The sequence below is a fragment of the Mercenaria mercenaria genome, chromosome 14 (genome assembly GCF_021730395.1).
Source record: "Mercenaria mercenaria strain notata chromosome 14, MADL_Memer_1, whole genome shotgun sequence".
Taxonomy (NCBI): Eukaryota; Metazoa; Mollusca; class Bivalvia; order Venerida; family Veneridae; genus Mercenaria; species Mercenaria mercenaria.
Genome location: NC_069374.1, coordinates 21,081,078 through 21,095,388, shown reverse-complemented (window position 1 = coordinate 21,095,388; position 14,311 = coordinate 21,081,078). Strand labels below are relative to the sequence as shown.

Below are 14,311 nucleotides of genomic sequence, written 5' to 3'. Positions count from 1 at the left end.
TTACATGTATCACTCATTTGTCTGTTATCATCTCTCTGATTTTTCAGTTAGTAACAAAAAAGGTAAATTAAGTCTTGCAATAGATTTTCATCAGGTACAACGGTATCCACATTTCCTAACTTTTTGTTAAGATCTTTTACATACAGCTTATAATAAACGACCCGTCAAACTAACAATTTGAAACCTACTTTGAATGCATCATTTTCTTCAAATTAAACAGGCGTTAGCATAAATTAGACTTCCTATAGATCATTAGCAGATAAATTATAATTGATATGTTACCTACGATGATCACTTAAGAGGTAAAATGCAATGCATACGGATTTTAGTACCTGTTGTAAGAGCATCCGTTATTGCTGATAGATAACTAAATAAAATTGGTGCTAGGTGCATTCAAGGTTTTAATAACAAGTATGTTGCATTATTTAAAACTTAGAAACACAAACATGAGTAATAAATCATGCATATTAGTACCAAGGATAACACAGAAAAAATACTAAATTCCTCATTTTCTTTGTGCTAAGGATAACGCAAAAAGGGATAAAATCCCCTATTTCCATTGTGATCCTAGTTATCGATGGCATGACATGAAGAGACATGAAATATAAAATATCACAGATACAGATATTCTAAAAATATTATACTGATACTGAGCTCGATAAGAAAAACATAATGTTTTATTGACAGTTATAATATGTCATAGCTGACTGGTAAAAGTGAGACAAGTTAAAATATGTCATAGCTGACTGGTAAAAGTAGACAAAATGTAAAATGATCGACTGCCTAGTGTTAATTAACATAAAATGCTTTAAACAATGGAATGCACTGAGTGTATCCAAATAATGGTGCATTAGTTTGATAATAAAAATTATAAAAATACTGTTGACTTAAACAAATGTATTTTGACGGCAAATTTGAAGGAAATGACTTGTGGGAGGTGGTATCACATTTCATAGAGTAACACTAATGTAGGCAAAAGAAGTGATCACAAAACCTTGACCTTGGGAACTGTTAAAGAACCTCTCTCACTGAATTTACGTTCTGTTGTGGCTGTGGATGGTCTTGGAGGATAAATGTTCACACATATAATAAGGCGCTGTACCAGCTACTATCTTACAAACTTTTAATCATTTTACCAAAACGTTTAGATACAATATAAGACCAGCGTTCTTAATCTAAAACAAATTATTTGTTGTTTACAAGTTATTTCTCCACATTAAACTTAAATCATGATACCAACAACTACAGGCGTAATAAACATACACTGAATGAGAGGTTTTAGCATGCTATGTAAGATATTCACGCTTCCTATTCAGAATTGTTTACCTTGAGTTTGCCAGTTTAATGACTGGACGAGCCATAGAATCACAAGATAAACTTTGATATGAAGTAACTGACGAAGTCGGTTCAATAACCTGACCTTAATAAATTTTGTTAAATTAGGATCTGACATCGTTTGGACTTGGAGACAAACAGTACGGAAACTATTTTACCTAGATGCAATTATAATTTATTATTGATAAGCCACTTCTTTACTTAAGCAAGTTCTTCGTTCAAATTTTCACCAGCAGCCATTATTCCAGAACCGTCAGCATACATTAATAGTCTATTCATTTCAGCAGCGGACATACAAGAACACTGGTTAGGTTAACTGCCCGCCGTTACATAACTAAAATTCTGTTGAAAAACAGCGTAAGCCCAAAACAAACAAACAAATAATATAATATGATGGACGATCCAGTCATGTGTCTGTTGTATTACCACGTCTGAAATCGGACTGAAATGTATATGTAATAAATAATAGGTCTTAAGATACTCTACAACCTGATCTCACACTACTATTTCCTATAGTTTAGAAATAATGTTTAGAATACATATTTGGCAATAGCTGTCTACTTCCGTTTTGTCATTTTTCTTTAAAAAAGGATATAACACGAAGTATTATTCTACGCTATATGAAACAGTAGTGTAAGATCAGGTTGAAAAGTATCTTAACACCAATGATTTTTGTCAGTTTTCTTAAAACGGTGTAAAATACGTGCTGACTTTAAGTCGTCATGAACAACTCCTTGAACAGAAATAGATTAATAACATAGACTAGGAAATAAGATAAAATGGGAGCATTTTCCCTAAAGAACGAAAAGGTCTGTAATCTAAACCAGGAGCCCCAGTATATCTAAGATAATTCAAGTATTTCAAAATTTTGTTTTCAGAAAAAGAAAAAATATTATATGCAAAAATATCGGGTAGAACTCTTTCAGCTGAATAAAAACTTCAAAATGTCTTAGAGTATTTTATTTCAAAATTTAAAAACCGACGTATGAAGTTTTTCAAGTAGATTATAGGCGAACGTTTCAAAAAACGTATTAAACTAATTATCCAGCGACATTTAATTTATAAAACGAAATTGTAGCATTAATCTTGAGGCCAGTGCTATATTACATGAAGAACTTTGTTTTAAGACAACTCAATGTTTTTAAGAGTTTTCCACAAAGATTTTGAATCAGATATATTTTCTTTTTCAATCTTTCCTGAAAAATAATTTTCTTTGCATCTGAGTTTTATTTCTCTGCTGCATTAAGTGGTTTTAATTAACATCTGATTCTTGTACAAATTAAAAGTTTCATCTCTTTCTTTGATAATATCACATTGAACTGCTTAATTCTGATTTTTTTCACAGACGCAGTGTTATTCACAATTGACAAAATTAATGTTTTTATCACAGACAGAAACTAAGATGAGATCAATAGATGAACTGAATGCATGACCTTAGAAGTATGGTTAAATATTTACTGATTTGTTTAAAATGAAACATATCAATAATATTTTTAAAAATCAGTTGACGTTTTCACTGTAACCTTATCTCGATTTTCAGTTAATTCAACCATATCAAATAGTCAGGCAGACCTTTGTCCCTTGCTTTCAACAAATATAATATATTAACAGTTCATGGATTTATTAGTCCGCAGGTGAGTACTTATGCAAGCGGTCTATACGGAAAACACAAGGAATTAACTTCTATCTGTATATTCGTCTGATATCTTGAACTTTAAAACTACAATAATCATTCTGTAAAAGAGCCGGAAAATAAACACTTAAATAATTTTCTCTCTATCCTACTTTATAGCATTGTAAATCTGGTAATTTACAAATCCTTATTTTGTACAGAAGCTCTATTAACAGAAAGAGATTAAGGAGAAACATATAATGGAGAAGGCAGAGTGATTTCAATTGTTCCGAGTGGCGACCCGTGCTAAAGCGTTCAAAACAGGTTGTGGTAGGTCGATGGTTCTTTGTTTTGTGCCGGCATACGCCTGAAAAATGACATAAAAGGGACTCGTCAAATCTAAGAAAACAAAATTAATCAATTGTTGCTTGCCAAAACTGAGTACTTTCTTTTCACATGTCTTGTTATATATATTTAGTCCTGGTAATATTAGTTTCAGTTTACGTTGCATATAGAAAGGATAAATGCGTTGATATAAACAAAAACAAAACATGTAGTTAGTTTAATCTGTAATGCTACTAATCAGTGATTTTAAATAGGCATAACAATTTGTCTATTGTTTGGTGCACCAGTATATGGCTGCAGAAATCACCTTTAAAAGTAACATTTCTAAAAGCTTTTTCCCATTAAAGCAGCGTAAGCACAATCTATTGAACTGTTTATTAATCTTTAACTACCATTAAGGGTAATCTAGCTTTATCCCTCAGGAAATCAGGGAGATTATTCTAGGAGTTATGAGTGTGCAACGGATCATTACTAAGTGCATAGATAGCTCAGGGATTTAACAATGGACGTTTTATATCATATATCTCTCCTAATACTTTCTAAAATATTTTGAACTTAAATGCAATGTTTGCTAAATGAATGTACATACATCTAGGGACATTTGGCATATTACTGTTGCTATGACATCATGGCTATTAACAATTAACATTGTGTCGCATTTAATTCTGAATCAATATCTACATTTCATATGAACCATTTTTTATGATTCTTACGTGTCCAAATAGCTAACAAGACCATTTACTATATACATTATGCTTTGTCTAGGCAATTCAGTTTATAATTTATGTAAAACAAACATGTCACACTTTCACCCAGATATTTGTAAAAATATTAAGTAAAAAACTTCAGGTGAATTCATATGTCTTTTGTTTGTTTGATTTGAATACTTTATTCTCTACCCGCATGTACCATGAAAATGGCAGTTTCAATGACGGGTATAGTAACCTTCACAATAATGTAACGTCTTTCGTAAACAAAAACTGCTATCAATCGCAGGCTTTATTGGAAATAAAGCAGTTTTCCACTTCGAAAAACCTGTTATACATTTTATTTTTCCGGTATTTACTGACAGCAAAGCGTAAAATATCTTTATTTTAAAATAAAATACTGGAAATGACTGGTTAATCTGATATGGTATGTTTATTTCGTTTCACTGCATCTTCTCATACAATAGTTAAACGTTTCGTATCAGGTGGTCTCGTCTTTTTAGTAAATAATTTTAATGCTAAGCACGAAGTAATCCTGAACATGACACACTTCTGAATCTGTTTCGAGTTTTGCAATGCTATCATTTAAATGCAAAAATAACCTGTTTTGAAGATTTAAACAATTTTCTTGTCAAAGACTGAAAGAAATAGAAGAAAAATGGTAGTGACCTGTGTATAGTGTATCACATTACATCACGTAGTTTAAAGAATTCTTGGTTTGATCATATTACAGAATAATTTATGAAATCCGTTATTTGCAGTCAAATATAACTTTCCTTTTTGTTATGTTTTCATTTTATAAAGAACATTCTTGATTAATGAAATAAAATCTTATATTGCAACATCAATGGGATGTATCAAATCTTGTTCCTCCGTATTAATTTTAATGAGGAAATTTGTATGTTTGAACAGATTAATTATTTGCCATTCTTGTCTAATGATCGCAGCGTACAGGAACAAACGGGATTAAACTGTATCAGTTGTCAAAGAATGAATGGGTATTCTAACGATGATCAGAATACTCTTAATGATCAGTTGACGCGCTTTATTTCTAGACCATTTGATACGTAGGAGAAAACTTTGTACGGCTTTTCATTCCAAGTAGGTAGGAGCATACAGTAGGCACGAGCAATATATTCACGTTAAACGTTATTGCTAGATCTTCAGAAAAGTACGTTATATGTCTTTGTTAGTGAAAACCCTTATGGTACTATACCACTTCCTACGCGGAACTTTATTATTAAGGTTTTTATTATCAAAAAGTGCAATTACATAGCTATCAATGCGGAGTCAGAAAATGTCCAAAAATGACGGATCTAGTATATCAGCAGCTGATGTCTATATCATAATAACACGTGTCATGATATGATTTCAGTAAAACAAAATCCTATGACTGTCTTTATTGCATTTGCTAACGAGCAAATGTTGTAACAGGCCCGGAGTTAAATCATTTACTGATAAATGTATTACTTATACAGTTTTGTAAGTTCGATTGGCTGTTCAATATCTAAGATTAGTAAGAATAACAGAAAAAATGTGAATAAAGAGTAGTTGTTTAGATCGACCATAAAAGAGCATGTGTTTACTATTTACCTACCCATTCCCTTTTTACATCGAATCCCAATATTTTATGTCTTTCATATAATTAAAAAATATGATATATAGATGTTGCGTCGCAACCCGTCTACTAAATCTTTCTACAACAGTTTATATTTGTGACTGGCTAAGGTTCCTACATGTGGCTCTGGTTGCCTTTGCTACGCTCAATGCTTCAACACAGTTTACTCTGACCTTTTATTTTTTTTTTATTTTCATATTACCAAGTTATATTTTCCCGGTATTTGCTGTCGTTCTCAAATCTCAGTATTTATGATGTAATTGTCAACTGCGTGGATGTCGTTATTTTTATCATAGTATTACAATCCTTAATGACATCTATAATTATATGTTTCAGAACTCAGATCCCGGTCACCGAACGCAGTGTAAGATAAGAAGATCTATAAATGTTTGATATATACCGTTATTTGATATTATATGATATGATATGATATGATATCATATCATATCATATATTATATACCAAACGGCTTTTTAACGGATTATTTTTAGGTTGTGCTGATTTTATTTGGAATAGTTTAAACAAAATGATTGATATCAAGATAAACTGAAGTTATAGACCTAATATATACATTTTCTTACTTTTGATAAAACGATATTAAAAGTAGATTTAACGCAAAAAACACAGAAAAAGTAATAATTTACTCGGGATATGTCTTAGATTGACAGTTTGTCGTTTAATATCGACGTGAGGCAAAACATTTTGTAAAAGTTTCTGCCATCAGTATTATAGATGTCAGATATTTTTCTCCGTACAAAACATATTATGCGGTTATTTCAGCGCATCTTGTTTGATTCGAGATGCATTCATTGTCCATTAACATGATTAAAATAAAATTAAATTCATTTATAAAAGGTGTTGACATTTACAAAGAAGAAATACACAATTCTTCAGCATTGTTTGACATTGTTGTGATAACATCACGACGATATTGTGAAACTAGGAACATGGTACATATATATTGATCTTTTGTTGTGAAAGAAGTTTTATTACTTGAAATCGTATACATTGAAGTTACAAAGTATAAAGACTTACATTACAAGATATGTAGACTATTATTTTAGATATATAGACTTACAATCATAACATTAATTCTTTGAAAAGCAATTATGAAAAGATGTATTCCAGTTAGAAAACAGTCCCACAAGTGTCGTCGTTAAGCTCAACTGCCTTGATAGTTTCTATAAAAGTAATAGTTCATTTTGATGAAGTTTTGATATCAATGCCACAGCTAAACGCTCCATGAATACACGGACAGACATCCATAAATATATTTTTGATTGATGTCTTAAGTGTTAAAAAGGGAATATTTATAAAAGATTCTGCTCCAATAGAAACAATCTTCTTTACCTGATACCGACAAAATTGCGTCACAATTGCTTCTCAGCCAATTATCATTTACACATACAATGCCGCTTGATTTAGCGGAGAATAATATTTTTTGTTAATCTAGTCTGTCTTTTTGCTAAGATTCACTAAATGGAAATGGATATATATAAGAGAGAATAGAAGTAGTATTAAAATGTTACATATATGTCGAATAAATCAGATACTAGTGCCAATCCATGTGATTTATTGTGTGGTTCTATTGCTTAAATCTTTGTAATGGTCAGTTTAACATTTGTCGTTTAACAGGCTTTATTGGCATTGCACCATTATGATGAAAAGTTGAAAATGTTATAAAGTAAACGCTGAGACTACAATATAATTACATTACAATCATTGAAACGACATTCAATTATTTGGTGAAACAATATCCTGCTGCTCTCGGTGAAATCCGTCGCATACTTTTATCACATTGATAATGTCAAATATCGAACTCCAGCGCAGCTGTTTTAAATGTGTTTTCAACGAACTTAAAATGTACGAAGTACAGCTGCCAAGTAACACATTGTACTATTTATCTGGCTATTGAAGGAACGCCCATTTGATTTTATAGTGTACATTAGTAGGAACGCCTCTTTGATAATGTAATGTACATACATAAGGAAGAACGCTCCTTTCATATTACGCTGTACATTAGTAGGAACGCCTCCTTGACCATGTAATATATATACACCAGGAGGAATGCCCCTTTGATATTTTGATGTACATAAGGAAGAACGCGCACTTGATATTATGATATACATCAGCAGGAACGTCTTCTTTATATTGTGATTTACATCAGGATGAACGACCTTTAAATCTGTCATCTACATCAAAAGGAACGCCATCTTTTATAAATTTGTATTGATTATGAGAATTGCGACGTTGATATTGGGATGTTAATAAGTAGAAATGCCTCTCTGATATTGCTATGTACAGCTGGAGAAACACCCTTTTGATATTGTGATGTTCATCGAGAGGAACTCGACTTTGACATTGCTATGTACATCAAGAGGATTGCCCAGTTGATATTCTGATTAACCTCAGGAGAAACACACTTTATTTTGTGATGTAGATCTGAGGACAACTACTTTGATATTTTAATTTACCAAACGTTTTCGCATGTAACCATACCATATTTACATTATTATATAATAAGAGAGAATAACAGCAGTATATAAATTTGTATTTGAAATATTTCTAGTTATTTGTATTTAGATTTCATATTTTCAATTACACAGGGGAAAATCAACACAAATCTTTACAAAATATTATTCTCCATAATCAATGTTTGATTGAAAGTCAAAGTTTTGTTTTATATTTCTTAAAATTTATTGTGTTTGATGTCTGTTTTCACTTTACTTTTTTCTTCATTTGAACTTATTTGCGTGTGTATCCTTAATGTCTTCGTTGCCTCATTTCGCAGAGTTGTTATTGAACTATACTCTTTTATTTACTAAACTCAAGCACCTTTTAATACAGTACCTTTTCTCAATCTTTAACTTTATTTCTAACATAATGTAGATACACGTGTTAATGACAGTTATGAAATTTTGGTGCACGGGTCCATTGCAACAGTTTGAATTATTTCCTTATGTATTATAATGCACTGTTCACAATAAAAACATGCCACAATAATAATGCATACTTACGCGTGGGCTCTAAAGGGAATAACTATCAAAACTCGTTTAAACTTTACGTCTTATAGTTAATGTTTAAACATGATCTTCTGATTGCTGGTTAGTCCCACCATTCCCAGTATGTTAGAGTAGTTTCGTACTAGCCTCTCAAAATACAGACAAATCTTATAAGCGTGAGCGTGGCGGAAATTCAATATGGTTATTTATGATTTCTTTTAACAGCCAAAATAGACTATTTGTATGATACAGATTGAGAAACTGTATTGAGTTACCTCATGACAAGATCAATATTTATTATCTCTTACTATAATTTGCATAATTTTGTTTCATCTCTATGCAGCAGAATAACTTCGTTGAGTTTAAATAAACCTGATCTACAAATAAGACTAACCGTATTCAGCATATGTATGAATATTATGTTGCTGCAAGTGTACGAACGTCAGGTTGTTTTTAATATATTTTATCAATTATCAACACAAGTGTTGTTTGTTCAACATTCAACATAAATTATACAAGTTTCAACATTCATTATTTTGTATGTAGCTAATAAAATGTGTACAAAGATCAATTGGAAGCATAGAATGCAACCAAGAATGATAAAAGCAGACTCGGTTTGATTGAGTCTGTTCATGAGAGGTGATAAAATGTGCAACACCTCTCACGCCTTTTGGCACCGGCTTAAGTTGAACTCTATTACGCCTATATTGAATGGACTCCATGATCCCAAAGGACCAGAAAATATAACAACACTGAAACCAAGTACGGGAAGACTTTTTACAGCCGCCATACGGCACTTAAAGATTGCTATTTTGATAGTTAATAAAATCTGTAAAAAGATCCATCCATTGGAAGCATAGAATGCAACCAAGAATAATAATAGCAGACTCAGTTTGATTGAGTCCGTTCATGTATTAATTGTTTTGAAAACTGTAATATCTTCGATTTATTATAGTTTTATTTTTCGTTTTTAGAAATAATCAGTACTGATTTAAAAACATATCAGGTCTTTTGTTTATATTACTAATAAATCTCAATCGAAATCCGGTTTTTATATTTATGTACCGCACATATTCAGCGGTTGTTAATTCGATTTGTGTCTAATATCATACGTAAAGTAGGATTTTAGCTATAACATTTTCTGTAATCTATGTATTTTAAGTGGTTTAGTCTCTAGGCCAAATCACTGGATTTGGGTTATTGTGCCAAATCACTGGATTTGGGTTATGGTGATTAATTTATTTGGTTTTATATCGTCTACAGCCATGGCTTCAACTATGCTCTTATTTTACGTGCTGCTATTCTCACGTAGACCCAGAAAAGCAGTATCATTTCTTCGCGTATTAAAAATCAATGTATTTTTTGTTATAATGTAGGTAAGGAAATATTCAGTTGATATCCAAAAGATTTTTGGGGTAAATAATTGGTCCCCATGACAATATTATATAACGTTATCTGGCCAAATTGTACCCGTATTCCTGTTCCGCATTGCATTACTTTCCACTTACTCATTGTCTATGTTTTCCTGAAATGGGTACGTAATTACGTTGAAAGTTCGTGTAAAGTCATAACAGTACCACAACTGAAATGTTTAACACTCAGACGCCTGAAGATGATTAGTACATTGACTATATCATGAATTACGCGGTATGTCTATGCGATAAGAAACATTGAGAAAATTGACTGATACCAATTTGCTGGACTGCGTTTTAAGTGAGTAACGTTCGACTGGACTGGCCAAGTAAATGATGATCATGGTTTTCGTAGTAAACATTGTAGTAGGGTACACTATGTAACATGTATAGGGACTATTGTCCTGTTCTGGTGCAAGTGAGTCTGTTAAAGGTACATAGTACCGAAGCAACAAGAAAAACTGCAAATAATTGCAAGGCTTGTCGCCTTATGTCGTCATTAGAGAGCGCATTTTGTTATTTTATACTGCAACGTACGCTAATGCATACGTTTTGCCGCTTTGGCATCGCTCAGATGATTATTGAATGTTATGAACAAACCTGTTCTGAACAAGTATATATTGAGTTGTATTAGGTTTAACAAAAAGTAAATAAGGAACTAAACAAATATCAACCCGTTTGTAGTAGCAGATTAACAGCTGGTCAACAAGATATTTGCTTTTATACTGAATATTATTCACGAATTTAGCATTTAATACAGTAAAATAGCAACATGATTTATGTGACACAAATATACTACGAAACACAATACATATAAAATTTTCGTTTTCTATTCTATTTCAGTGACAGATTTGAGCAGTATTACCAGCGCGTGTATTTCCCTCCGATGTCCTAGCGGACTTGTATTGACTATACGTTGCATGACAAAGCGGTAAATTTTCACAGAGACAGTCTCTGAACTGGCGGCTCATTATACAATACATTATGAAATTAATTGCGTTATTTGTTAAAGAGAGCATGTCAAGTGTATCTGCAAACAACATGTAATAATCCATAAAGAAACCTTCCTGAAAAACGGAAATAAGAACTAAAATTGCTGATGGTAATTCAGAAATGATAAACATTGTAATGATAGCTAAAAGCATCACAGTTGTTCGTTTATGCGCTCGCATTCGTCTTGAAGTAGCCGTAAGTTTAAGACTCTCACTAAGTTGCTGACTCTGCCGTAATGTTTTCAAAAGAAAGCAACCAAATACACATATTAAAACACATGGCATGGCTTTCCCCACTAAGATGAATAGCCAAACATTAATGGCATTCATAGTCGTTGAGTTTTTTAAATAAATCTGTAGATTTTTTATCCTGTAGACTGTTGCGTTATGGGTAGGAAGATATACGGGTAGAACATCGGTTACAACGTAATTCGGAATACAGACAATAATGGAAGCTACATAAACAGCGACAATGGCGGCTCTGGTACGGCTTACACTTATGTTCCAACGACCACGTGAGCGGATAAAAAAGTACCTGAAAACAAAAAAGGGGAAAAATTCAATATTACTATAAAGATGGAATTGTTGTAGAACATACCGACTAATACTGCGCAAAACTGTATACATTACATCCATATTAGCTGAAATAACACCAAAATGTAATGCACTGAGATTGCAGTGATGCTACGAGAAAGTTGTTTCAAAAAAAGGAAAAAAAAAAAGAAAAAAAAAAAGCCGATATTGATATTTGGTATCATTCATTGAAAATAAAAATAGTATTCTTGAAAAAAAAATGTATGTTTACAGCATTTCACAATCACTGCAATGACTGATTTTTTTATACTTACCGAGGTTGATCGTAAAGAAAAAATGTGAAAAACAAAAATGATATCTAACGCTGAAAGTGAAATTGTAATGACACAATAGTGGCGCGGATATTGATATGGTATACAATATAGGTATAATTTGAACTTTACATTGAAAACTAACCAGTCATGAATACTTCTGTAAATCTTGTCTAATTAGCTATCCAACACAGAGATGACAAATATGTGACAAGAGATTTAAATTTAACAAATCAATACAGTTTACATGTTTTACAGGATGTTTTAGTATCGTTACGCACAGTATTTGACACAATGATAGGTCACTAAAACTAAAAGTCTGGCAGTCCAAAGATTATGACACGACTTCTTTTGACTAAATTTTCACTTTCCATTCTTTTCAATTGCAATTTACCAATTTTAAGTGTCCGAATACTCAGGTTAGTGAGGACAGGACAGATGATGTATATGCTTCTTTAGTTGTTTTCAGACCTTAAACTTTTATACTTGAAAATGAGTTAAGTAAAACATTCTTACTAAATTAAGAAAATAAATTTCTTTACGTTTCAATAATCCGTTTGGTTATTAATTTTAAGATTCATACGACAATATGCTGAGGAAGACATATACAAATGATGCAAACAAAAGAACAGAACAATCGATTTAAGTTTAAACAAAAATAGAAAACGTATTGTCCTACCTAATTGCCGACATGAGAACGGCAAGCCATAGTGATATCGTATGTGTTGTTATACTAAGGCAAGAATGAACAGCTAAATAATGACTCCATGTGTATGTGTATCTTCGAAGTGTATCATCTGTAATAAAAAGTAAACCATCACATATATGTTTTTTTAGAGACTTTAATAGCCTGTCAAATCTGTTCAATTTATTCCTTATAACACTATAACATTTGAATAATTAAATAAATTGCAATATGATGTTTGAAAATGTCAGACTTTGATGAACATACTAGTATGTGATTGTTTCATTAGACTTTGCAAATTCCAAGATTTGGAGATATCAGTTAATTGATAAGATCATTTAATATCACACAACTGACATACGTCGTTGCGAAAACTATATACACATATAAAAAATAAAAACATTTCTAAAATAATGCGATATTTCGTAAGACTGCATGACATGATATCTGATTCACAATTGATAATAAAACTGAATCTTATCAAAACTGTGGTTCAATTACTTGTCTTTATTACAACTGATATTTAATATCAGTTTTTAGAATTGAAAACAAGTTATTTGTCAATGCAGATAAATGGAAGTACGAAATAGGGATTGTAATACACGAACTACCTATTTTCCCATTTAATATGTTACGGTTCCAGACAATTGAAATAGATACGAAGAATTACTCAGTAATAATCCCTAGAATGTTTAAATACGTAGGTTGACAGATGTGGTAAATTGCAAATAAAACAGAAAGTTTTCAGTGAACGTTAGGTTGTACTTAGAACAGTTACTTGAATGGCAATAATAATTATGTGTTTTCTCGATCTGAACATACAATATAAATACATCCGTTGTAAATTCTAAGCTAAATTAATGTTTACCTGAACAATGTAAATTTATGTTGAGAAATATTTTAAGGACATTCACATTTGATTGATGGCATATATTTTTGGTATTTTGAAATCTTGAAACACGTTCATATTTTTCTTAGATTTTGAAATAGTTTGCAACAAATTGTCTTTTTTAGTATATTATATTAAATAACATTCAGTTTTCATTTTTTTTCAGTATGTATATCCTTTGAACGATGAGTGGAACGAAGCAAAATAATAATAAAAAATAGTTACGGACTAGTGTTAATTAAGTGTATCCATGAAAAGTAATACGATGTAGGACACCCCTAACAACTCGCTACTCTAACTCTGGCATAAATGGAATACTATTTTACATATACATTGAATGGACTCAATGATCCCAAATGAATATATATCATAAAAACGTGGAGTATTTGATGACGATTACGGTCACAGGACGACAGTTAATGAACTGATAATATGGCAGGTAAAAAATCTGTAATGAGATATTTTGGAAGCAGATAAGACAACAAAGCAAGCTAATTGCAGGTTCGGTTTAATTGAGTCTTTTCATGAGGCGTAATGAAATATGCGCATCCCTGACGCTTCCCTGAGTGAATATCTATTCTACTGATACATTTAATATACACGAACTAAAGCCTGTGTAAACTTGTTTGGAAAGGGTATAAAGGAAGTTGCTTCCAATTAGGAAAATATCTTAGCGTAGCAAAATACGTGCACGTAACATTGTATTTAGTGTTTTCAGAACACTGTCCCAGTTAGAGAAATAAATTGAACATATACGGATACCTCTTTTTGTGTGTCGTTATACTGTTTCAACGTATGTTACTTAAGGAAAAGAAAAACTGATGTAGCTTTATAAGGAAGAACGTCCTGATAGGTCATTTGTTTCTATT

General features: G+C 31.6%; 1 protein-coding gene across 1 annotated transcript in view; it reads right to left on the bottom strand.

The window, feature by feature from the left end:
- Positions 1-10,774: 10,774 nt before the first annotated feature.
- Positions 10,775-14,311, bottom strand: part of LOC123528167 (G-protein coupled receptor dmsr-1-like) — a 31,301-nt gene continuing 27,764 nt past the window's right edge. Inside the window, exons 3-4 of the mRNA XM_045307906.2 lie at positions 12,548-12,665; positions 10,775-11,558 (exon numbers count right to left, since the gene is read on the bottom strand). Coding sequence (XP_045163841.1) covers positions 10,871-11,558; positions 12,548-12,665 — 806 coding nt within the window. The 3' untranslated portion in view covers positions 10,775-10,870. The remainder of the gene's footprint in view (positions 11,559-12,547; positions 12,666-14,311) is intronic.